General features: G+C 59.6%; 2 protein-coding genes across 6 annotated transcripts; both read right to left on the minus strand.

Moving 5' to 3' along the window:
• Positions 1 to 1,763: 1,763 nt before the first annotated feature.
• On the minus strand, positions 1,764 to 6,449 carry GJB3 (gap junction protein beta 3). Of its 5 annotated transcripts, XM_030040026.1 has the most exons (4): positions 6,294 to 6,449; positions 4,954 to 5,104; positions 2,179 to 2,960; positions 1,764 to 1,871 (listed from the first exon to the last, which is right to left on the minus strand). In XM_030040026.1, exons 3-4 carry the CDS (start codon positions 2,928 to 2,930, stop codon positions 1,856 to 1,858), a joined length of 768 nt encoding a protein of 255 aa, XP_029895886.1. In that variant the 5' UTR covers positions 2,931 to 2,960; positions 4,954 to 5,104; positions 6,294 to 6,449; the 3' UTR covers positions 1,764 to 1,855. The 5 variants fall into 5 exon arrangements, with proteins under 5 accessions (XP_029895886.1, XP_029895882.1, XP_029895883.1 ...); XM_030040022.1 differs by lacking the exon at positions 1,764 to 1,871 and having other exon boundaries at positions 2,130 to 2,960; XM_030040023.1 differs by lacking the exons at positions 1,764 to 1,871; positions 6,294 to 6,449 and adding an exon at positions 5,598 to 5,816 and having other exon boundaries at positions 2,130 to 2,960.
• A 4,698-nt stretch (positions 6,450 to 11,147) lies between these two features.
• LOC115351834 (gap junction beta-5 protein-like) lies at positions 11,148 to 12,335 on the minus strand. Its single transcript, XM_041129213.1, is given in 3 exon segments — positions 11,148 to 11,348; positions 11,350 to 12,075; positions 12,238 to 12,335. Coding segments are annotated over 2 exon segments (828 nt in total). The 5' UTR covers positions 12,052 to 12,075; positions 12,238 to 12,335; the 3' UTR covers positions 11,148 to 11,222.
• Between the last annotated feature and the right edge of the window lie 12,798 nt (positions 12,336 to 25,133).

Raw genomic sequence — 25,133 nt, forward strand, 5'->3', positions numbered from 1 at the left:
CCATCTCCCAGCCGGCCCCCCGTGAATACCGCTTCCCACTGCCTCTGGGTTGTGTCTGCTGCTACAGCGAGCCCCCCCTTGGTGCCTGTCCCCAGGGATGCTCTGCACCCCACCAGCCCTCGACGGGTGGAAGTGATCGCCTCTGGGGAGCTGCTCCAAAACTACAAAGGAACCAGAGCTGCCCTCACTTGCGGATGTGGCGGCTCCCACATTGCTTTACCCACCAGGAAGACCGTGCCCAGCATGGACTTCACCCACACCAGCCACGGGTCCCCAGTGAGCCGTGCGGGTGTCCCAGAGCAGACCCCCACGCTGGTGCCAGAGCCGCTTCCCAGTCAGAGACCTTGTGCTGTTCGACCTTCTGGAGCATCTTTCCTCCGGCACAGGGTGCCCCGTGCCCAGGGCTAGCACCATAGGTGACAGAGGTGATGCGGTGCTGGGGTGCCCAAAGGAGCAGCCCATGCTGGAAGCACTATTTCTGTGTCCTGGCACAGAGACATGTCACCCTCACGACAGCGTGGGCATCGCCGTCACAGCCTTTCACAGCGGCACGAGCCCCGGCTGTGGTGGCACGCACGGCGACACACTCGTGGCTCTGGGGAAGCACGGGTGAGCCGAGCAGAGCTGGAAACACGGCTGGCCAGAGCGCCAGCAGACCCTCCGCGTAGTGCTGCTTAAGGGGAGATTAAATGGAAATCATTTCTATTTATTGTAATATTTATCAAAGTTTAGTAAATAATTGATGCTGATCCGTGCTTGATTTCCTTGGGGGCCAGCATGCGGTTCTGGCGAATTAAAGTTTAACGATGCGTGACAAGGCAGGAGGAGGTGGAGCGGGCGGACGCTGGGCACGCCAGCCCTGGGGCTCGACCCGCGGTGCCCTGGCTCGGGCGGGAGTGGGGAGCACCCGGCCAGGGATCCTGGGGAACCTCTGCAAATCCATTTCTTCTGCCCTCACCAGTCCCCCCGATTTACAGCGTGCAGAGCAGATCCCAGTGTCTACAAACAACATGGTGTTTATTGGCCTTTTGGATCCGTATCTCGTGCTGTGCGTGACGTCCATCCAAGGCAAGGGGGGATGCAAAGGCACTGAGGGAAGCAGCAGAGCCAGCAAGGGCATTTGGGCAGGACACCGGCACGGTGCTTGCATGAGCAAAGGCAGAAAGCTGCTCCTGCCCCAGTACTGGCAAACTGGGCCAACCAAGCAGTTGGCAACAGCCTGGAGCCCTGCTCCTCTGTAATTACTTTGGATGCATGAAGAGGGCTCTGGCCACAGCACTGAGCCCAGCATTTCTTTGGAAAGGAAGATGAAACAGTGCTTGGGACTGTGCATGTGCAAGGCACAGGGAGCCAGGACGACTGTCACCACGCTGGGTGACGCCAGCCCTGACTGGGCACCAACCGATGCATTCATACCCAGCATGGGAGCAGCAGAGCTGGAGGACCCAAGAGAAGCTGTTGGGACACGGAAGCCCCCATGCTCCCTCCCGCCAGCCCGTCCCGTGTACCCTCCCAGATCGATGGCTTCATCCCTGCAGCTCTTGGCTGGGCTCGCTGCCAGGCCGTACAGCGCTGGCTGCCGCGGCGGGGCTGGCTGCTCGGCAGAGTCGTGCACGGCGTCTGCGTTGGTGTGATGTACAAGCCCTGCGGTACCGCTGTGTGCAGCCAGCAGAGCTCCGGGGCTGCCCTCGCCTTACCTGCATCTGCTCGGGCACCTATGGCCCTCTCTCGGGGGACTTTAGTTGGTTGGGTTTAGTCATTTGTCACATGGGTTGACTCTCGAGGGTTGGGGGACTTGGCAGGCTTGAAAAGCTGGTGGGCCAAGGGGAAGGCGAGCCAGCTGGGATGGGTGAGCTCACAGCTCCTCTCCTCTGTGGAAAGAACAGACACCCTCAGGCATGCCCATGGGCAGCCAGCACCCACCTGCCACTGAGCTTGCCCATGCCGTTGGGACACCTGGGGACATCCCTACGGCCCCAAGCAGGAGAGTTCCCATGGATGTGTCCCACTCCCCTTTAGAGCCATTGAGGTCCTGGATGAAGAGTCTGGTGGTGGCATCACCAGTGGCCACCTCTGGGGCCAGCCATCCCCGGACACGTCTCCCTCCCTCTTCCCCTCCCAGCACCCTGTCAGACTGCGCTCAGATTGGGAGCCGAGGCCCGCAGAGCTGCCACACACCTAGTCTGGGACTTGTCCTTCTCCGTCTTGAGGTGGCACTGGCAGGTGGAGGCCTTGCTGTAGCTGACGGAGCGCTTGGTGGAGTTCTTCCACTTCCGCGTGCTCCGCACAACCCGCTTGAAGATGAGGTAGAAGATCTCACAGACGGTGAGGACGATGCAGATGGAGGAGGCTCCGACCATGAAATAGGTGAAGACTCTTTTCTCGGTTGGCCGAGCGATGTAGCAGTCTACAGTGTTGGGGCAGGGCTCCACGTTGGAGCACTTGACCAGCCTTGGCAAGTCGAAGCTGTCCCACATCTTGTGGAGGAGGTAGAGGAACAGGATCTCTATGATAAGCTTGAAGAAGAGACTGAGCAGGTAGGTCCACCACAGCCCACCATGCTTCTTGCCCGTGTTGCTGTAGAGCTTAGGGCAATTCTCCCCGTTCTTCTCCCGATTCTTCTTTTCGCGGTCCTCCCGGTAGGCCACATGCATGATGACCAGGAGGGAAGGGCAAGTGACAAAGATCAGCTGTAGGGCCCAGAGGCGAATGTGGGAGATGGGGAAGAAGTGGTCGTAGCAGACGTTGGTGCAGCCTGGCTGCCGTGTGTTGCAGTCAAAATCTTTCTGCTCATCTCCCCACACACGCTCCGCCGCCACCACGTAGACCAGCACGCGGAAGACAAAGACCACAGAGAGCCAGATGCGGCCGAAGGCTGTGGAGTACTTGTTGACCCCACTGAGCAGCGCCTGCAGCGTTTTCCAATCCATGGCGGCCGGTGGAGACCAGAGTCACCCGACCTGGAGAAACAGCAGCAGAAGCAGCAGGTGGAGAGATGCGATGGGAGACAGCAATGGGCCAGCTCATCTCTTGCTGCACTTAATCTCATTGACCTGCCAGAATCTCTCCCTCACCACGTTATACTCATTTGGGGTAGAGGGACGATCCCATTCGTGGATGGTAAAGCCCAGCCCCGCACTCTCCTGGTGACAGTCATGGGTGACTCAACCTCTCTGCGCTTCCTTCTGATGGAGGCTTTATCATCAGGAATGAGCCTCCCAGCCAAGTCCCTGCCACCAAGTCTCCGTCCTGATTGTGCACGTCGGTGTAAATTGGCAGCACAATCTGCTGGAGTGGGCCAGGATCAACAGCGGGAGGCCGTGCCCGGACGGCAGACCGGGACGGCTGTGCAGGGCGCTTGGCATGTCAGCAAAGCAAAGGCTTGTGTGGACACCAGCCCTCGAGCTGGCACATCCCTTGGGATGGGGGGCGGGAGGGACCCCGCAGAGCATTTCCATCTCCAACTGCATCTTCCTTCTGCCCCACTGCCCACAGGACACATGCTGATGGATGCCGGGATGGATCCCCAGCACCCTACCAGCTCCCCCTTGGCTGCCGAGGTGCTGGCTCCCCGCGGGGCGCAGCACCGGACCAGCACAGCTCCTGGCCTGCGCTCCCCAGGCTTGTCCTCTTTCCTCCCCAGGGTTTCATGCGGCTCAGCCAGGCTCCCCTGCGTGCCCTGCACCAGCGCGTTTTGGGGATGGATGGGGACCTTTACCATTAGGGAGATCCCAGGGGATCTCGGGCTTGGTCCCAGCCTTCCCTGAGCCTCAGTTTCTACATGGATAAAATGGGCTAAACCAGCTGCCATACTTTGCTAATGCCAAGAGCCGAAGGGGAAGCGCTGCTGCAGAGCTGGGATGCCGGGACACGCCAGGGACCAGTTTTCTCTCTCGCAGGTGATGCCCGAGGCGGCCCAAGCGGAGGCGAGAGCTGGGCTGCTGAAAGCGAGAGTCCGGTGCTTGTCGCCGGCACCCCGCTCCCGGCAGCGCTGCCGGCAATCCCGAGGCCCTGTGCCGGCCAAACCGGCTCCGCAGCTCAGCCTGGGGCTGCCCCGATGCGAGGAGGGTGGCACGCTAAGCCCGACCCAGAGCTTTACTGCTGCCTGGATTTACAAACCCCGGGCGATTTTTACCCAGAGGTGAGTTGGCAGCTGTTGACTCGGTGCTGTAAAGGTGTCTCGTCTGACAGAAGGTTTCACAGGACGGTGGGGTGGGTCTGTCCCCACACCGTTGGCTCTTAAGGAGTTGCTTTGAGTAACGCACACCGCCGCTGACATGAGCACAGCGGAGTTTGCAGCGTGCGGGTGAAGATCAGAGCCCTCGAAGGACAGAGCCAAGCACCGTGGAGACTTTTTGCAGCCTTTTTACCTTCGCAAGAATTAGTCCGGTTTTGCAAGGAAGTGCCAAGTTTTGTGGGTCTGTGCCCGACAGCGAGGAGATGCTGCGGGCCAGCTCCTTGCATGCCTCAGGAATGCTCCCGCTGCGCCCGCAGAGCTGCTGCGGGTCTGCAGCGCCTGGTGCTTGCATGGCTCTGGCAGAAGGAATGTGCCGAAGCCCCACGGGAGCCGCGACTGGCCCAGCAGGTTGGGGCTGGGGCTGGAGAGGCAGCACCGTGGCTGGCAAATGCTTCCAGGGGGAACATGTCCCAAATACCACCAGCCCCAACATTCTATTTCTGCGTTTTCTGAAAGAGACGTTTTGTGTAAGAAAAATATGGTGTTTTTTTCAGAGAAATGCTTTGTTTCTGGCTGTTGAAGAGCCCACCTGGGGAGTACAGGACAGCCCAGGAGCCAAGGGGCAGCTCCAATTTCAGGCCAGATCGAAAGCTACATTCAACCCCAAGCGCTAATTCCTTCTTTCCAGCTACTCAGGTCAATCAGCACCGTGCCCTCGCATTCCCACTCCCGAGGAGCCGCTGCCCGTTGCCGACCCAGCACCCTGTGAGACGTACCTGGAGGAGGCTCGGGCTCCTTCCCCGCTCACCGGGGGCCGCGAGGTGGGAAGTCCCCAGCTTGGGGCATGGCCGGGGATGTGATGGCACTCGGGCGGTCAGGGTCCCCTCGTCCGGGGAGGGCTGCGTGGCGCGGCGAGGCGTCCAGTGACTGCAAGGAAGGAACAGAGCCTGGGGCGCTGCCCGGAGCCCACAGGGATCCCTGGCCGGGGATACCCCGCAGCAAGTCCCGAACCCACCGTTACGCTCTCACGCTGCTGACCTGGGGACGCACCGAGAAGCGTGGCTGAGCCAAGCGGGGCCAAGCTGGGGTCCCCGTGCCAGCGCGCGCCAAGTGCCAGGGCAGTGCCTCTGCCTGCACCCGCGCACCTTCTTCGCTCACCGCCCCATCTGAAACCAGGAGATCCTCCTCCCCAGCAAACCCGCGGCAGCGAGCCAGGGTGGGGAGCAATCGCAGCGCTCCCGCCCGGCCCTTCGCTTTGAAATCGGAAGAGAGGAGCTGCTGCTTTCCCGTCCTCAGCCGAAAGCTGGTGCCGAAGGCTGGAGCCTGGAGCCCTTGCATGACCCCAGGGCCGGTGCTGCTCACCACCCTGCCAATTCGCCCATGGCCCCGTCCCCGGCGCCCTGCCGGCAATGCTACCCACCTGCCCGGCACTCACGTGCCTGGCTCAGTCCAGTGCCAACTCCAGCCCTGGAGCCATGGCAGGGCGGGATGGGGATGTGAGCTCCGTGCTGAGACCCGTGCCGGGGTGCGGTGTGCGGTGCCGTAGGAGCCCCGTAGCCTGGCCGGCGCTGGCCGGCAGCCAGGCAGAGCAGGGGCGATGCTCCAGGTGTGCTCGGCTCTGCCTGCAGCTCCGGTTTGCCTCCCGTGAAACCCCGCACCCTCGCCAGCCCCTGGCATGCCAGCCCGCTGCGTCACCACCGGGTCCTGCCCCACGTGGGTGCAGGGCGTTGGGCCCGAAAGCACCCAACTTCTGGGGTGCAAATGCAGCAGAGCGGGGCTGTGTACTTTCTCCGGGGGGGCTCAGCCTCTTTCGGTCCCTGGGGAGGGCAGTGGGACAGAGGAGCAGAGCCCGGGGTGGCCATTCCTGCTGCTCGGGGTGCCACGCCGTGCCAGCCCCCTGCATCACCCCCCCGGGGTGCGCAGCCTGTGGAGTCCCGACGTGGCACTGTGCGATGTCGGGGTCCCCACCTTCGGCCACCGCAGGCACAGCAGCCCCAGCTGTAACACATCTCCCACCTGCACCCCATTAGCACCACGGGGTCCGTCCCCCCACAACCTGCAGGTCCCCAGCAACCCCGTGACACCCCGCGCCTCTGCCCCGGCGCGCTGGAGGTACCTGCCCAGCCAGTAAAGGGCCAGAGGAAGGTGGCCGGATCCGGGCAGCTTTCAGGGTAGGGAAGCTCTTTCCCAGCTGTGCTGTCTGCAGCCCTCCTCCGCGCCCAGGTTTTGTCTGCAGCGTGTGTGTGGGGAGGGGAAGGGTAGTTTGTTCTGTTCCCAGTCACTGGGTGAGTCTGGGAAACAGCTCCTGTAGAGGTTCTTGTCTGCGCACATGCACACACACGCTTGGGTTGAACAACAAAGGCGGGTCAAATTCTGCAGTGAGATCAACAGAGCTGGATTCCTCTGCAGGCAACACCAGCGGCTCCTGCCAGGTGATGCTCCGTCCCCTGAAAGGGTGGCTCTGGGCACTGCAAACCTGGCAGCAAACCCCGGGCAAGACCAGGGTTGGCCAGGGACTGGCACCGGGCTCACACCATCCCCCCAGCTATGGGTCAGCCAGCAACTGTTGCTAAGAATCACAAATTATGCAATTATAACCCACTTTTTAAATAGTTTTGCCTTAGTAATAGTTTTGCAACAGCTCATCGGTATCTCCAACCTACAGCGACCTGCAACCACCGCCCTGCCGACGCCGGGGCGTCCCGGATGAGACCTTTCCCAAAGAATGGCACAGACTGGGTGCCAGAGCACGGTAGCGATGTCCCCACGCAGTGGGACCCTGCCCTGCCTGCTGCCTTCACTCCTGTCCTCGTGGGACCTGGGATGTGTCCCTAAGGGGACCGTCCCTCTCCCCAGAGCACCGGTGGCATCCCGGGAGGCTGAGTCAGCCCTTCCCTGCCCGGTCAGCCGGGTGTCCCGCTCAGCCTCCCCCCACAGAGCAACCCCATTTCATGCCTCTGCAGACGTGGCCCGGGCAGGAATGTGTTTCCGCTCGCTCGCGGTTTACCCGGCCTCTCGGCTGCCCGGAGGCTTTCCCGGCATCGCTCCAGCACGCCCCAGGGCCAAGCACACCGAAGCGTTTTCCCATGCGGCACCTCGCCGGAGCCAGCCCTCCCATGGGGACACACTTGAAGAGCCCCGCCGGGTGCTCGATGCTCCGAGAGGTTCGCTCCCAGCACTTGTGGCAGACAAGGAGCCGCTCACCCAGCAGCTTTTTGGCTCCAGGAGGTCAAATAATAAAGTGTGTGGGGGCTTGCCAGGCTGGGGACACAGCGGGGAGAGGCCACGGGAATGGGAGCCTAAGGGACCCAAAGCAAACCCTCGTGGGAGCCTGGGGGTGCAGAGCGGGGCGAGCTTGGAGGAGGGGGCAGACACGGGCACCCTCATCCCAGACAAGAGCGAAGCGAGGGCTCCGGAGCAGCCAGGAGCCTCCCCTCACCCAGGAGCTGCCTTTGCACGGTCCTATCAGCAGGATCAAGAATTTCAGCTATGTTGTAGAGAGCCGGCGTGGCAGGAGCTCCGGCAGGAATCTGGGGGCTGTGGCCTTCGAGATGAAAAACCCAGGAGAGAGGGAAGACCGCGAGGAGCACTGGCAGGTCTGATTTCTTGCAAAAGGCAGCAGCTCCCTGCCCCATGGTGAAACCCTGTAAGGGCCAGGTGAAGAGCGGGGCCAGATCCCCCCAGCAGCCTCTCGCCTGAAATTTTGGAATTTCAGGAGAGGCCATGCAGCCACGGCGAGAAAGTTCAGGTGCCTTTCGGCACGGGCAGAAGATTTTCCCTAAGGCAGTTGGGTGGGGAATGGAAACACCCCGTGTTTTGCAGTGTCCTCCATAAAGGAAAAACCCGAGCAGCGGAGCAGGCGGCTGCCAAACCAGCAGGATCAGACCTCAAAGTCTCTTTAAAAGGGTCTTAAATGGGCCATCGCAGGAGGCAGCACTCGGCCGCCTGCCGGGGCTGGGACTCAGCCCTGCTTTTTTATCTCCAGCTCCCTGCCTGCCAACAGCATCCCGGCCATCCCGGCTGTCCCGGTCCGGGGCCATGTCCCCGGGGACGAGACCTCCCCTGCAAGCGCTGGGGCACGGGAGTCACGGGAGCCTGGGAGCCGGCAGTTGGGGCAGCCGCTCGCTCCAGCACGCTGGACGTACATCAGAGAGTTTCTCTTCAATTCCCAGCAAACAGGCGAGTTTCGGGCAGGGAAGAAACAAGGCCCCGACCTGTGCCATGGCGCACGTGAGACCCTCCACATCCCCGGCCGGGCTGGAGTTAGCGATGGGTTTGTTTTAAGTTCCCTCTCCCCCACATTCAGGGGGTCTTCTGGGCACCCCACAAGCAAATACAATTCCCTGTATGATGATGCAAAGTCTGGGAAATATTCGTCTTTTATTATGACATCCCCCGGTTTATTTGCTTTCCCACTGACACCGGTCCTGTCTCTTAACCCAGCACTCCGCTCCCCAGGAGGCAGGTCCCCCCCCAATTTCTGCAGCACCAACTGGGGCAACCTCAGCTCCCCTTGGTGCAGAGCACAGAAGCACATCAGAAAGTACAAGACAAACGTTCCCATTTGCCCAGCCAGCCGCCGCTGATCCCAAGCCCGGATGGTGCAAGACACTCAGAGCTTTGCGGAGCGGCTGCAATGCTCGCTCCGGGCGAGATAAAGCAGCACAACAACAAACGACAACTGGATCGTCAGGTCTCTCGCAACGGGCAGCAGCTCTGGCTGCCACTTTGATGTGCAGAAGTGGGGCAGGTGGGCAGGGTGGTTGCTCTGGGTCTCATCTTTGCCGCGATTAGCGCTTGCAGCTGGGGAACACCTCAGGGTTTTGCTAATCGAGGACAGCCTTGATCAAGAGCGGCCAACCTTGCTTGAAAACAAACAGCCCAGCCCTAGCTCTTTAAATCAGAGGTGATGGCTTGCACACAAAGAACAGCTTGTATCCTCTGACGTTAAAGGCTTCAGTAAAGTAAATTTTCAGGTGGATAATCCAGCAAGCACAGCAACGAGAGCGGACAGAAGGAAGGCAGAGATCAGCGCAGCTTCACTTAAAAAGAGATGGAAGAAATCCACCTGTATTTCACCGCCTGCCTCTCTTACCCCAAAGGTCTCCAAACTCACCGGTGTCAGCGCAAGATGCTGCCGTGTGCCCAGAGGGTCCCGGGCTGGTGGCAGGGATCCCCCCAGGGCTCCTCCACCATCCCCACCCTCGTGGGACGGCCGGTCCGGTCCCTGCCCTCCCGGCCTGCCCTCGGCATCCCTCTGGCCATAGCAGTCCCTCTGCCTCCCCCTCCAGCGCACCCAGGCCGGTCCCTTTCCCCAGGGTGGGCCGTGGGAAGGAGCTCAGCTTTGCCCACTGAGGGTCTCAGGTGGGAGCTGGTTCATTGGGTCAGGCGTTGCTGCGAAGTGGCAGTAACTGCAATGACCTGACACGGAGAACGGCCCCGGTCCGAAAAGACACGGCAACGGCATCCTCGCCCCGTGCCGCTTCCTTTGCAGCAGAGCCACCGAGCGCGGGGGCTATTGGTGCTCATGGAAAAAGTAATAATCACACCCTCTAAATAAAGCGAAACCAGTAACAGATCGAGCTGCATGTTCAATGTTAATGTTACTTATGAGTGCATTTGCCATGAAATTATTGTTAATTATTCATCCCGGCTAATGCTCAGTTACCGTTGATGGCCTTAGAAATTGCAGTGCTGCCTGAGTCACGGCAGAACGCGACATATTACAGCAATAAACAAGATCATATTCTGCCATTTAATGTTATTGTTTAATCAATGGTTGGGGTGTTTTTCCTCTCCTTTATTCAGTTGTTTTGCTTGGGTGTTTTTCTCTGGCTGGGCAGGAAGAGCTGGCAGCCCACAGCGGGCTCTGCCTGCCCGGCCGGATCCTCACCCCCGTGCTTCGCCAAGGTGGCTGCTGCATCAAGCACATGCTCTTGTCCCCACTCAGCTAATGACTGTTATTAATGACGATCACATCAGTCTGAAATGGCCATGACACTTGCGGTGCAGCTTACGTAGGGTGAGGGATAGGGAGAGGGGTTCCCTGGGGGGGCTCAAGGGTGCCCGTCCTGGCTGGCCCCTCTCCCCTGCCACCTCCGAGCTGGTTTGAAAATTTGTGACATTTTTAAATTGCTCCAGCCTGTCCCTGGCAGCCCATGGCTGCAAAGAGCTCTGCCACCTCTGTGTCCCCGGGGACATTCACACCTCTGGGTGTGCCTGCCTGTGCCCAGTAGCCCATCTTAAATCAAGAATTTATTTTTTTAAAGCCTGGGATTACAGGGAGAGAATTAAGCTGTCCTCCTTCCTCGCCTGCATCCAGTGCCTGGTGAATGCAGCAAGAGTTTTGCCGTTGACTTGCTGGGTGCAAGGACAAGCCCTTCTCCAGGCAGCACAGACCTCATAACATCCCGTGCATCCCAAAAACTACCCGCCGAGCCGCGGCACTCCCCCTCTCTGGCCAAAGCCATCACTCATGCCCAGCTCCAGGGACTTCTCCAATTTTCAGTGGCTTTTCTCCAGCAGACCCGAGCCGGCAGCCAGCTGTTTGTCACCGCGGCTGGTCCAAACCCAGCCCGGAGCTGCCCGTGGGAGCGATGCCTTTCCAGGGGTGAAGCAGCCCTTGCTCCCCGCTTGGCAGTATTGTGCCCAAGGAGCAGGAGAACAACCAATTTGGCCATCATTTCTGAGGGACAGAAATTTTTATTCATGGCAAGGATACCCTCAGGACCAGCTAAGCCAGACTGGCTGGGACAGGCTCGACCTCCGGGCACCACTGGCAGTTCACAGCCGCCACGGAGCTGCTTGTCCCTGTCGGCTCTCGGGGACCGCACGTGTCCTACAGCACCCGGGTTTACCCCAAATTCAGCAGAATGATGTAACGTGCCTTCCCCAGGACGGGACAGGCAGAGAGCCTTTGAGCAGAGCCCGACTCCGAGGTGCTGCCACCCCCAGGGCTCCTGCACCGGGGGGATGGAGGAGGAAGAGGAGGAGGAGGAGGAAGGTGCAGGGCAGGTGAGCGGCTCCTGCTTTCCCCCAGGCAGCTCTAGGGAAGAGCCTCCTCCTCGGACAGCGTGCCGGGGCTGGAGGCCGTGGCGGGGATGGAGACCGTGGGAGGTTTGTAGTCCACCCCGTGGAAAACCTGCCCCGCCATGCCCACGGGCTCGGTGTGGGGAGAGCGCGCAGTCCTGGCCGTGCTGATGGCTGTCCCCGCTGCCGGCCAGGAGGCACTCGCGGCACCGCTTGCCGATCAGGTAGGCGGCCTCGACGAGGCTCAGCATGACACAGACGCAGGCAGTGACCACCATGAAGAGGGTGAAGATGTTCTTCTCGGTGGGCCGGGAGATGAAGCAGTCCACCGTGTTGGGGCAGGGAGGCAGCTCACACTTCACCAGCCGGGGCAGGGTGTAGTTCCTGTACAAGTGGTAGAAGATGTAGAGGAAGACCACGTCCACGCCAGCCTTGAAGATGAGGCTGAGCAGGTAGGTCCACCACAGCCCCCCCCGCTTCTTGCCGGGGTTGGGGTAGATGCAGCGGCCGTCATCCCCGCCGGCGGCACGGTGCCTCTGCTCCTTGGCCTCCCGGTAGGCCACGTGCATGATGACCAGGAGGGACGGACAGGTCACCAGGATGAGCTGCAGGGCCCAGAGGCGAATGTGGGAGACGGGGAAGAAGTGGTCGTAGCAGACGTTGGTGCAGCCCGGCTGCCGCGTGTTGCAGTCAAAGTCCTTGTGGTCGTCGCTCCAGACCCGCTCGGCCGCCACCACGTAGACCAGCAGGCGGAAGATGAAGACCACGGAGAGCCAGATGCGGCCGAAGGCTGTGGAGTACTTGTTGACCCCACTGAGGAGCCCTTCGAACACCCCCCAGTTCATGGTCCCCCGATCCTGTTAGCTGGCCTGGGAGGAGAGAGAAGGCACAGTGACACCAAAGCAGCAGCGAGAGGTCCCCGTCGGAGCACCCGTGTGCCCCAAAGCACCGAGCCGCGCTCCTGCCCGGGTGGCCTTGGGCACCGTCTCTGACCTTTGCTCGCGTGCGGGGACACGCACCCCAGCACAGACCTGGTCCGGGCGACGCGTCTTCGCAGACCACCGTCCCCCTCTGCGGGGGGGGTCACAGGGACCCGGCAAAGCGTGCCAGTGCTGCCACGGCAAAAGCATCCTTCGACCACCACCCGCTACCGTCCACGGCTCAGCCCTCTGCCATCCCGCCCCATCTCTCGCCTCGTTGCCCAGGTATTTGTTTTTAATTTTCCTTACGTTGCCAGGCCTGGCCCAGGCAGAAAACAAACAGGAGCAGCCGGGGCATGACTCACCCGGCAGCTCCGTCCTCTCCCAGCGCTGGAATCTGCCGTCGCCTCCGCTCTCCCACCCGGGCAGCGTGGGAGAAGCCCTGCGCCGACCGCGCCGTGCCCGTGCGCCGGAGGGAGGCCGTGCCGGGCACAGCACGGCGTGGCGAGTGGACACCAGTAAGCTGAGGCTGCAGGGCGAGCTGGGGGGGGCTGCACGGCCCCAGGCAATGCCGAGGTGCTGACCCAGGGCTGGGCGGCCACCACAACCGCTTGTCATCCGCTGATCTCAGCCCGTACCAGCCCCGGGACCCTGAGCAGCTGATTTCAACCCGGATTGCATCGTGCCGGATAAACGCACCCCACGCGGCATGGGGCCGCAGCCGAGCAGGACTCCCGGGGCTGCGTTTGGCACCGACTCTCCTTAAACATTTTACCTATCAGTAAAATAACAAGATTCCCCCCCCGCTGGCAGAGCTCTCGGGGGTGAATGCATCCCGCTGCTCTGCACAGCCTGGCCCGTGCAACACGCTTGCTTGCAGGACCAGGGTGGCCACACACATTCCCTGGGGAACATACTTCCCACGGGAGCCGGCAGCTCCCGTCTCACCCGGTTGATCCCCAGGGACGCGCTCGCAAACCCCAGATTTCTCCTTCCCCGTGCACACTTCCAGCAGCAGCCCAGAATGCGCCCGTCACCCCGGTGTCAGGTCGGGCTCTGCGACATGCACCCTGCAGCAGATGCACCTTCCCCAGCCTCAGCACCATCTTACCAAGGGCCGGGGGCTGCAGAAGAGGAGTATTTTCATGCCGCTTACCTGCAGGGCGTCCCTCTGCCGAGGCCGGCGCTGGTGCCGGTCGGTGCTTGCCCACGGCAGGAACGCATCGCCCGGTGTGAGAGGTGCCGGCGCCACGTGAGTCATCCCTGGGAGCGAGGAGGAGATTCCCAGGGGGAAGGAATGGGGTTCAAGGCAGATCCCCACATGTCCCGTAGGCTGCCAGATTACCTTGGGGCGAAGGGCTGCCCCGCAGCGCGTGGGGGCCCAATCCTGCTGCCGTGCAGGGAAGGGCTGCATTGGCTGCCCGACGGTGGGCAAGGGCGGGTGCTTGGGGACATCTGCCCTCAGCTGCTGCAGGGATGCCAGGGTGCCCGGCACAGTCTGGGATCCCTTCACTCCCTCCCTGCGCCCATCTTCCCTTGCTCGGCGTTGCAGGGGTGACGTGGCCGAAGCCCTGGGAACCCCTGCCCGAGGCACCGAGAGCCGCTCAGCCGAACACCTCCCTTTATAATCCCTTTTTACTCAAAACTTTGCACCATGGCAATAACTTAAAAAGAGCCTTTATCCCTCCCCACCTTCCGACGAGTGGGCGACAGTTGATTCTTTCACTGGGAATTAATTAACCACTTTTCCTGTGCTCCCCTCACCTGCAAGCTGGCGCAAGTCTCTTCCCCATCACCCCCTCCCCCTTGCCAGAGCCCGGGAGCCCTCCCAGGATGAGCCCCCCCAGCTCAGAGAGCCCCTGTGCGAGGCCTGACCGCTGGCTCGCAGCTCCGGGGTGCAGCAGGGAGCACGGAGCGGGGCGCAGGGGTGAGGGTCGGCTGGGTGGGAGTTAGTTCAAGGAGTGGGTGCTGCTGCGCGGGGTGCAAGAGCTGAGGTACGGCTGGAGTCATTTGAGGAGCAAACACACGTTTCATTTGCAATTCTGCTGGGTTTTAGAAAAAAAGGTAGAGAAACAAATCTAAACAGCTGTAAAGTAAATTACCACTGTTTGCAGATGGCTCCAGGGAAGAGTTCTGCAGTTTGAAATCAAACAAGCCCATTTTTATTTTTTTTTTAACATGCCTGTGCGGTGGCTGTGCTGGGAAAGGGGTTCCTGGGGGCTGCATCCCCCCGCGGGCAGGCAGGGAGGGCACGGAGCAGCACCCATCCTGCCAGCACCCAGCGGTTGGCAGGGGGACATTGTGCCCCGGGCCCCCCCAGGCTTGTGGATGTCTGTGGCTTGCAGCTTTCTGGGTTAAAATCCCCTCTTTTGGGGAGCTGCCAGATGTGATAGGCAGTTTCTGCTGGTGTTGGGCTCCAGGCAGAGCACACCTCCACCCCTCTACAGCACTTGATGGCCCTCCCGGGAGCGTGGGCACGGCCGCCGTGCCCCCCCCTCGCCCCCCTGCCTTGCTTTGATGGCAGGAGGAGAAGGTGAGTGGCCGCACAGCTTCCCTCTGCATCCCGCCAGGTGGGACTGTCCGGCTGAGCCGGAGCAGAGCTCAGCCCCATCTGCCTGGCAAATACCTGGTGGAGGCACAAAAAAAAAAAAAAATAGGGTGAGAGAAAACCACAGAGTGAGGTGAAGCAAGAGGCAGGAGCTGCTCTGCTGCTGTCTTTCCCTCCCAAGCAGCAGACAGGGCTGACACCAGCCAGCGAGAGCCACAGCGTATGGTGGTGCATCCTCTGCCCTTGGGCTGGCAGACACCGAGCTCCCGCAGCCAGAGCTGCTGTCCCGCTGCTTAAATTTCCTGGAGATTTCAGTTTCCCAGAGGCAGAAGGGGGGGGGTGCCAAAGGCTGCACCCTCCGCCAGCCAAAACCAGCCAGCCCGCATGAGTCCGCGGTGCTGGGGACGCGGAGGTGTATTAATGGCATCACTTTATCTTCCAGGAACGAGCCCCATTAGTACATTTTCACTACAACATGAAATATTAATAACACTTTGCATTTATATAGTGTCATTCATCCAGGAGTCACCAGCCGAGCTCCTGACATGAATCAAACACCACAGCCAGCTCCAGACATGGCAGGTAAATAGGATTATACCCATTTTCCTGCTGCACACACCGAGGCACAGGGTTTCCTCCAGGGCACCAGTGCTTAGTGCCAATGTCTGTTGTGGATGAGACCACCGGCGCTACTCTGCCTGCCATCTGAGGGTGCCACTGCTCAAAATGCCATGGGGCTGCATACCATGCATGGGACATCTCTGTCCGATCTGCCCGCTTTGCAGGGAGTTCTGCTGCTGTCAGACAGAAGTTGCTGTAGAAAAGCAAAACGCTTCCTTGGGCCACCGGCACGTTGTTTTTCCTTGAAGGTTTTGGAATTGCAAGAAAAGTTTTTCCAATTTGTAAAATAACAGCAGCAATATTCAGAGCTTTTTTGGTCCTTTTGGTCCCTTCCTTGACAGATTTTGCAGATGTGAAGCACAGCAAACCTTGCGCCTGTTACTTCACCCCCTCAGCGGAGCTGGAAGCTGCTCCGCTCCCCAGAAAGCTAAGGGCGTTGCTGGGTGAGATTTCAAAACATCTCCTGTCCCTCCACCAGCAGCTCCTGCAGCTTTAGCTGCCCAACACCATGCAGGTGACACGTTCCCACTTTCTCCAGCCCATCTCCAGGATCGGGTGCCTTTGCTGAGGATGCCAGCAGCCAGGCTGGGGCGTGCCGGGTGGCCAGCACATGTTTGGGGGTTATTGGCTTGGATTAAAAATAACAGTCAAGGAAAGAAACGTGTTTTACATTCGTGCCGTGAAGAGTGAGCTGTCTGGGTCCTGTCTTTGGAGAAGGACCCCATGGGCACATGGCCGTTCTCCAGGACCATCTGCTGAGCTTCACCAGCTCCAGGGACTCACAGGGTCCCAGAAAACCCCTGTCTCGGGCACCACAATGATCAGGCAGGTCCCGAGGTCTCTGCTTCACTTCTACACAGGTGAAACCACCAGTGACAGCTGGGTTTTCTGCTGAAAAGTTTGATTTTTTTTGTTAAAAAAAGTCCAGCTGAGGAAGTGTTGGGTGCCATAGCCCAAACACACAGCAGCACTGGCCGGCGCTGAGCTGCTGCCTCCTCCAGCTGCTGCAGCGTTACTAATATTGTGCTGATGGCGCAGGGAGGGGAGTTGTTTGGTGCAGTTAGGAAACCTGTCAGCCCACAGACAGCCGGGCCCTGACACAACCAGGCAGCTCCTGCGGCATGAAAGAGCAAGCAGAAAACTAGTGGGGAAAGGGCTATTTTCATCTTATTAAAGAGCCTTATATTTAAACCCTCCTTCAGGTCTGTAGCGCAAGAAGATCGCAAAGGCTTTTACACACTAACTCAGGAGGAATCGCTTCTGCTTTCAGTGCTGTTGCATGCAGATGCTGGTTAGCAGGGTGGAATCCCATTATTGACGCTGGATAAATACAGAAAAATAGGTCCTGGGTGAAGGTACAGAGCGGGTGGTGAGCGGCAGGGAAGCGCCGTTTGCACAGACTGGCCGCCCACTGCTCCCTTTACCCAGCTTCATCATTATTCAAAGAAGGCGGCACCTTGTCTGCAGATAATTTAAAAAAACCCAAACAGATTAGTGAAAACAATACACAGAGCAGGTTGGATGTTGGCTAAACCACTGGGAAAGTCGTGTGAGCACCCGTCGCTGTTGCGGCCAAACTGCTCCAGCCCTGGGTCAGCCCTGGTGTTCCCCCCCCCACTTCCCTGGCCCCATCCACTGGCCCACGGCTCCCCACTGTGCTGCAACCTGCACCCCCCCCATCCTGGGGCTCACGCGGGCTGTCACCCCCTTCCCACACTGTCAGCGCCTTGGGAGACTTGCAAAAACCCCAAGGATTTCCCAAGGGGGGCTCCCATACCTTTTTGGCCTCCACCTCTGGCGGGGGGGAGGGGCCAGCAAAGGGTGGTGGAAGGTCCTGCGGATGCTGGTGGCTCAGGGACACGTGCCACGGGACTGACCTCCCATCTCCCAGTACACATGGGAAGAGCCGGTGCAGCCCCAGCACCGCAGCCGGGCGCTCAGCAGGAAGGGAGAGGGGCACGAGGGCTTCAAACCCTGTTTTTAATAAGATCCACAGGGTCCTGGGGAGGTTCTCACCCAAAACATGCAGCGCTGCTGGGGAAGGGGGGAAGGCTACAATTAAAGGAGGATGGTGAGAAGGCGGCACTGCTATCGAGGCTGACAGCAATTAAACCGCCCTGCTGGGCAGCGTGCTAATGAGGAGGGGGCTGCGGCACCCCAGGAGAGCCTGGCGAAGGCGTCTGGATCCAGCATCACCAAACAGCCGCTGCAGCGGTGCAGGGGCCGAGGTTCTGCTGCGGCTGGACCTGCGGGTACCGCGGGGCAAGGGGAGCTGCAGCCCAGAGCAGCCCGTACCCCACGGCCCCCAGAGTGCCCATAGCCCACGGCACCCGCCAGCACCGGCCCCCAGCACCCGCCAGCACCGGCCCCCAGCACAGAGACGTAGGAAAGGACCTTTCGCTGCCTCATGTCAGCATCAACCCCGAGCTGCCCTAAGAGCCGCCGATATTAACGCTTCCCCTGGCGCAGGTTTCCTTCACGTGGCCAGGACGGTGGTTTGCAGATACGCTGGGTCTGTTCAGAAGCTCTCCTACAGGAAACCCGTGCTCAGGGACTGTCTGGATGAGAGCAGGCAAACCCTCCACAGCCCAGCCTGGTAGTGGCCATCTAACATGGCCAGCACCCATTAATCTGCTAACATTTATAAGCGAGACTGCAGGGAGTAACCTCATTTCGAGGGAGAGCTTAATTAATCATGGAATCAAACTGACTTGATGAGATTGTTTGCTACTGAGGAGATAAATTCACATGGTCAGTGGTGGCTGAGGATGGGGACGAGGTTAGCAGGGACCTAAATCATGGCAGTTGATGGTGGTGAGCAGAGAAGGGGACAGGGCGAGCAGGGTGCCAGGGCACGCCTGTCCTGCGAAACCTTTTTCTGCACTGGGAAGCAAATGAGTGGGGCACAAAGGGGAGATGCTGCTGTGGCACTCTGCCCCTAAGAGGGCAGAAATAAGAGCGTTCCCAGCCTGTATAGACCATGCCCCTGCAATGATGGCAAGGGAAGACTGTAGAGGGCAAAGTCATAAGCTGGAGGGGACCGTGGGCAGTCACAGGGTCCCAGAACCCAGGCGGGGAGGGGTTGGGGTCCCGGGATGCTCTCAAAGAGGGAGCAGAGCCCAACCCAGCCCTCAGCCCCTGCTGACTGCCACCAAGGGACCCGGTTACGCCTGTATCGGGTTGTTTGGCCAAATAATCATCGTGCAAATGACATCTTTGCCCTTGCCGCTGACCTTGGCAGCATTCAAATGGGTGACCCACAGGTCAAAGTCTTTATATCCTATTACCAGTCTCCTGAGTCATGCCTGTCCCCTGGCACGTTATATTATTTTGAAATGGCAGCTAAATGGGAAAGAGGTCGTGCTCCCAATACGGCAACAATAGGACATGACAGCACTTTTCTGAGTGATTAAGCCTCAGGTGATGTCGGGGCTACAAGACAAGTGGCTGAAGGCTGAGAGACTTTAATCACCCCGGACATGTCATCGCATCCTCACGCACCATCCTGCCGGGGTGGGCTTTTAGTGCGAAACGGGAGCGACAGAAAAAATAATCAAGCCCAACCTGTGCACCCACCAGTTAGTTATCTGTGCTGCAGGTACCGCTGTTAATAATCAGCCCAAGCTGCCTGTTGGCCCTCAAAGATCATTCCGTAATAAATAAGCTCTGATGCCTTCAAATAACTGTCTGGGGCCGCCGGAGCAGACACTAGATGGCATTGGGAGAACGCGCCGTGCGGCGCCGGCCGCCTTCCCTGGAACAGTCTGGCAAAGCAGAGCAGAAAACTCAGGATGACAGAGCAGAAAATGTCTCTGCCAGGGAAGGGCTGCCAGCTCACCTTCAGCCTCGCACCAACCTTGCGGCGGGATGGCTTCCCGGGGGTGAGCGCAGTGGCATGGTGGAGCTTGTGGCGCTTAGCCTCTTTGCTGAGCTAATAAAAGAGTTTCGCCCAATATATGTATATATATATATATATATATATATTTTTTTTTTTTTTTTTTTTTAATAAGGAGCTGGGGCCTGGACCTCACATGGCTTCTTGTTGCTCCCCGGAGCCCAGCTGCTCCCGCCGGCACCGGCACTGGCACGGCCGTTCAGGGGTTGCGTGGGTGCCTGCCTGGCTGGGGTAGCCAGCACCCGGCCACCCTGCACAAGGGATGGCTACAAGGAGCGGGGCTTTAAAGTGAGTTCAAAGCTGAACACTGCTGCTGACCCATCCCTCCCCTGCCGACACCAGAAACCTGCCAGCTCCCTTTGCATGAAAAGGAAGATTTTTCTCCTGCAGACCGGGCACGTGCTTTCCCAGCCACTGGCAGACAGAGGGGTCCATTGGGGAGCAGGGGAACATCTGCCGTGAGGATTTGGGGGCCGCAGCCCCACAGCCAGCCAGAGGCTTCAGGCACAGGAAAGCGGCTGAGGATTAAGCCTGGAGAGGGCAGGGGACCCGCAGGTTTGCTCACACAGGAGAAGGCAGAACAGCAGCAGGGGCTAGGATGCCCCGATGCACCCCAACTCGGTGCCTCGGTAAGCCCAAAAAGGCACATTCTGCCTGCCACCCACCATCCCTCTGGCCTGAAATCCCCAGCCACGGGATGGTTTGCCTCGGTGCATCCCAGCACCCGGCATTTCGCCTCAGGGCAGCGTTTGCAGCTGTAGCCTCCGGCCAGCTCGGGGCTGTGACAGCAATAGGGCATCTGCACCGAGATGGCTGAGCCTTTCAAACCTCTGTGCTGGGGGGGGGGGGGGGGGGGCGGGGGGGACGGGGACGGACACGGACGCCCAGGGCCAGCTCCCCTCAACACTGCAGATCTCACCCACGGGATCCATCCCTGCGTGTGCCCCTCGCAGCCCGGTGGGACCCACTCGCCCCGCTCCCGTCCTGGGGGCTGGGGTGTCCCTCTGCCTCCCCAGGCACAGCCTGCTGGTGGGCGAGGGCAAACTGGTGTCACTGGACCCACTCTGGTGGGGACACCGCCCCCCAGCAGTGCCCACACAAGCCCCTTCGTGTCCAGAGTGAGGGGGAGCACCGTCGGCCCTGCGGCAGCCCCGGGACCGTGCTGTCCAGCGGGGTGCTTCCCCCCCATTCCCATCAGCTATTTCTCCCGTGTCCTGATGAAGCCCTCCCTCCAGATGAACCTACCAAGATCTGTTTATCTGTCTGTCCATCCACACCCTGCATCTCGCTCTACCCCTCACCTGGGTGCAAAAGTATCCCAAGGGCTGGTGCGGACGGGCCCCTCCTGGGAACAAGCCTGGGGATATTCTTAACCGGGCAGCGCAGCGTGCTCAGCCCCCCGGACCTGCCACACTGGGTTGGAGCCAGAAACTGTTTGCAGCAGCCGGGATCAGTCAGGCTCTTTCCCCTTTCGCCCGCTCCCCATCACCTGCCAGCCTCCTCCCGCCAGCGTCTCCTTCCCCCAAATCACCTCCCGCATCCCCGCTGAGCCGAGCCGACTTTTGCGCTTTGTCTCCTAAATGCTGCATCGCGCAGGCAGCCCAACAGCCACAATACATCTCTTGATTGCAGCTCGCTCCCTTCCAGCCAGCCCCGGCCTCGCAGCCCGCGTCTCCCCTCCGCGCTGTCAGCAGCAGGCGGCACGGCACGGCACGGCACATGGCTCGGCACTGCGGCAGCCCGCCCGCTCCTCCCGTCCTGGGGATAATCCAAAAGCCTCCAGCCGCTGGAAAATGGCATGGCCAGACTTTGCGTTGCTCTGGTTGTGCAGGTGAGAGCTGCGGGGGTGATGCTACGGTGTCTGGGGCGCAGGCTGCTCTCCTGCCCCAGCCTGCCCCTGCCTCCCATCCCGTGGGGCTGGGACCCCCCTCCCTTGTTCTCCCTGCCCGAGCAGGGTTAACACAGAGCAGAGCTGAAACTCAAACGTCTTCACAGGCGCCTCTGCCACAGAGCTCAGCTTTTTTTGGAGAGCTCTGCCCAGGCAGCCTGACATTACAGTATTCTTCCAAGGGCTAAAAACTCGCTCACATCCTAAGAAAAATACTACTTCAAAACCAACCCATCGCCCCTCTTAATTTGTTCACGCCGCTCCTGGGGACTCTGGGCAGCAAATGCATGAACTGAACTCTGAAAAGGGCCCAGACTTGGCTCAAAGCAAGAGATTTTGCATCATCGTGTCTTAAAATGTCAGCACTTTAATTAGCTGCCATCTGAAGCTGGAGCGGATCTGTCTGGAAAACAGCTAGCAAACTGTTTTGCCCCTCTCTGTTTTCAGTTCAGGTTGAGAAATTTGTTCAGGCTGACCTTTTCCCTCCCAGACCCAAAAAAAGTTCCAAATCCATATTGGCGTTTCCTAAAAATAGGACAAAATACCCCCCCAAAAATACCAACCAGCTGTAAGGATGATGTTGTGCTCAGCTAAACCACATCACGCCGACGCAGGGAGGAGCCATGCATCAGAGGACTTCAGCGGCGAGATTTCTGCCCGGTGAGAGACAAGGCAATCCTCCCAGGGCTCCCACGGTCACCCGCGACCGTCGCGTGCCCGGCACATCCTCCTGGCATCTCTCCAGGGCTCCCACCACGTCTCATCGCCTCTTCATTAACACGGAGGGCTCCGTGACATTCATTAGGTGCCAGTCTGGGACATGCAGCCAAAACACAACGGGACGCTTAATGAGCTGGAGATTCAGTCGCTCCATCAGCCTGCCCGCGGGCTGGGAGCTGCGGCTGCCTGTGCCTGGCTGAGCGGGTTCAGCGGCACCGTGCTCCCCACGCACGCTGCCACCGACCCCAGAGGAGAGGCAGGGACGGGCTGGCAGGGCAAACGAAGCGAGCAGGGTGAAGTCTGGGGGGGGGGTGCAGGGGGCTTTTGAGGGGAAGACAGTCCCTGCTGTCACCCACGGCTGTAACCCATCCTTGGGATCCAGGCTTTCCCGGCATCCCCCCTTGAACAGCACCCGGCACCTCTCTAACCCTTGGTGAGCTGGACCTGAGGGCAGGGATGACACGGAGGTGATCAGCGCCATCCCCCAGACCCCAGGAGCCCCCCGACCCGCTGCTGAAGGGGATGGAGCTGCAGGGCATCACCCCCTGCAAGAAACCTCCCAAGGCAATGCAGGCTTCCCCGTTGTTCTTCTACCTCCAGCCCCATTTGTTGTTACCACCAGTGTCAGGGTTTTCCCTTTCATCTCCTTCGGACACTGCTGCCAGGTCCCCTTCATCTGAAAGGAAACCCCCAGTTACAGTTATCTCAGATCAAGGTGTCACCTGCTCAGAGTTTTCATTTAAATCTCCATCTCACCCACCCTTTTAATTTTATTTTTTGTACCTGTAAGGCTGCCAGAGTCATAATTTACACTCCAGGATAATTTCTTGCTCTAAAGGATACAGTGAACTTCTTCACCATTTGCCAACCAGCCAAGAATGCTTCTCCAGGTGGGTTACGTGGGGTAATTATTGGATTTCAGCTGCTGGAGATGGAGGTTCAAGCCCACTTACGCTCTGTGTGCGTGTGTTAAATTAATGAAAGCAAAGCCAGAGGCAGCACCTGAAAAAACACAGGAAAGTGGGAGGCCACGATGCCCCACCGCAGCTGCCGGTTTTGGAAATCTCGGTGCCGAGGTGGCACAACACCTCAAAGGGCTCCGGTGCCCCAGACAAGGCTGTTTCCACCACAACCTCTAAAAGCAGAAGCCACCAAAAGCCAGGGACCGCCATCAGGAAGGGCCGCAGAAGGACCCAGCGTCCACCATCGTGATGGCTGGGGACCGCGAAGGGCTCCGGGATGCTGGGTTTGGGTCTGAACTTGGCCCGGAGCCCAGCGAGCATCTTCCTCGAGGTCGGCTGGTGCTGCGCAGGCCACCGGCACAGCCCGGCACCGCGGGCCGCTCTGCCCTCTCGAAACGGCAGAGCAGCAGTTGGTCTCCTTTGCAGAGCAAGGGAAAGCTCCAGCCAGAGAAATACCTTCCTCAGAGCCTAATAATTCTTCAGCATGTCAGAGGAAGAAGAGCGGGATCAAAAGCATCCTCCCTGCCTCCCCGCTCATTGACGGAGAGCCTGGAGTCCTGGCCTCGCGGTGCTCCGGCTTTGGTGGAGTGCGACACTCATCTGCGGCGTGGCATGCAATTACGGCTCGAAAAAAGAAGGGGCAGATCGCCCCGGGCGTGGGAAGAATAAGAGCCAGCCGCCTTTTATCCGCACCCCACCGTCCGCCGCCTGCCGCTCGCTATTCTTATCCCTCCTGATCAAGGCGAAGCGTTTCCTCCTCCTGCAATTGAAGCCCGGAGCCCCGGCATTGCGCGGGTGGCACGGGGAACCGTCCGGCTGCGCCGAGCGAGAGATGGAGCCGCTCCCGGCCCCACACTGCGGGGCATGACCCCGCGAAGATGGCTTTCAAGCTCAGAGACCGCCTCGTGGAGACAGGTATTTATGTACAGATATACATACGTACAGCTCCGCCGCTTCTCGCACGGGGAGGAAGGTCAGCCTTGGTTCACGCTTGATGTGGGAAACGCTGTAGCTCAGATGATGGCAGGCAGCGCAGGGACAGTTCATGCACCTGTGTTGGTCCTAAACAGAGGTTGTGCCCTAGGGAAGAGGAGAAAAGGGGCTCTAGGAGGAAACTTTGGTCATTGGGATTTAAAAATCCCCTCGCGTTCTCATGAGAGAGACTCTGACTCTAGGTTTCTGTTTGGGCAACTTTGCCCCAAACTCTAGTCCTCGTGAGAAAAACAAGATCCCATGAGTTACGATGGCAAGTGGTCACTCGCGGGTTGTGCCCCGCTGCCCTAGAAGAAGATGGGAGTTACTACTAGCACCATCCATGAGTAGAAAGCAGAGCTGCCTTGGTGGCAAGAAAAAAAACCTCCCCAAGAGCCTGGGTCCGTTCGGCCCCCACGGCAAAGGCTGATGCCCTGGCCAGACAGGGTAACGCAAGTTGATGCAAGGTGGCTGGGTCCATCTGTTCTGATGTGAAACCAAGTCAGCAGAGCTATCCCAGGGACCAAGAACGTTTGAGGAACAAAGGAGACACCAAACTCGCCTGGTGATGCTCACAGCTCCCATCTGCTACAAGAATTTCCTTGTGCAGCAGACAGGCTTTGCTGACACTTCCAGGCTGCCTTTGCCACTTGTCTCCAACTTGGCTCTCTCTGGTTCTTATTCCAGGAATTAACCAAGCCCAGGGTTTCTGGAGATGCTGGAAGAGCGCACCAGGGAGCACTGGGCAGGTCTCCAGGAGGAGGCTCTAAACGTGCCCAGCTGCCCATACCCTCAGGAGCAGAGCCAAGCCAGGACTGCAGCCCCCAAACAGCCCCAGGGCTGGGCTGGTGGGACCCCACCGGAGTCGACCTGCTCCACCACCATGTCAGGACCTCACCTCTCCCCCTGCCCGGCTGGAAAAGGGGCTCTGGGCAGCCCGCCCTCCCTCTCCTGCCGCTCTGTCTGGAGTCCTGTCACCGCAAGGATCTCATCACTGAAACCACCGGTGCCGGGGAGAAGGACAAACCGCCTGTTGTCTGCCAACCTCCCACCATTTCAGGTGGAGCTGGATCCCACCCCTGGTCTCCTGCATAGTGGGCAGCCCAGCCCACCGTGGCAGCAGCCGGGATCACGGGCAGCAGGCCATGGGTATTAATTGGCTGGGAGAGGCATCGTTATTCCCAGGCTCCCTCCTAGCATGTTCTTTATGTCGATACAGCTGCAGGAAATCAGCTTCATTATCTTGAAGGATCCACAGGCTCTTCCCAGATGTCAAACACAGAAGCAGCCCTGAGGGCTCTTGCAGAGAAATAAAAGTCCAGTAAAAGTTCACTCCTTACTTTACTCCCAGGGAACTTCTCGACACTGATCCCAAGCTCAACGGTGACTCATGTGCTGACG

The sequence above is a fragment of the Aquila chrysaetos genome, chromosome 16 (genome assembly GCF_900496995.4).
Source record: "Aquila chrysaetos chrysaetos chromosome 16, bAquChr1.4, whole genome shotgun sequence".
In the NCBI taxonomy this organism is placed as follows: Eukaryota; Metazoa; Chordata; class Aves; order Accipitriformes; family Accipitridae; genus Aquila; species Aquila chrysaetos.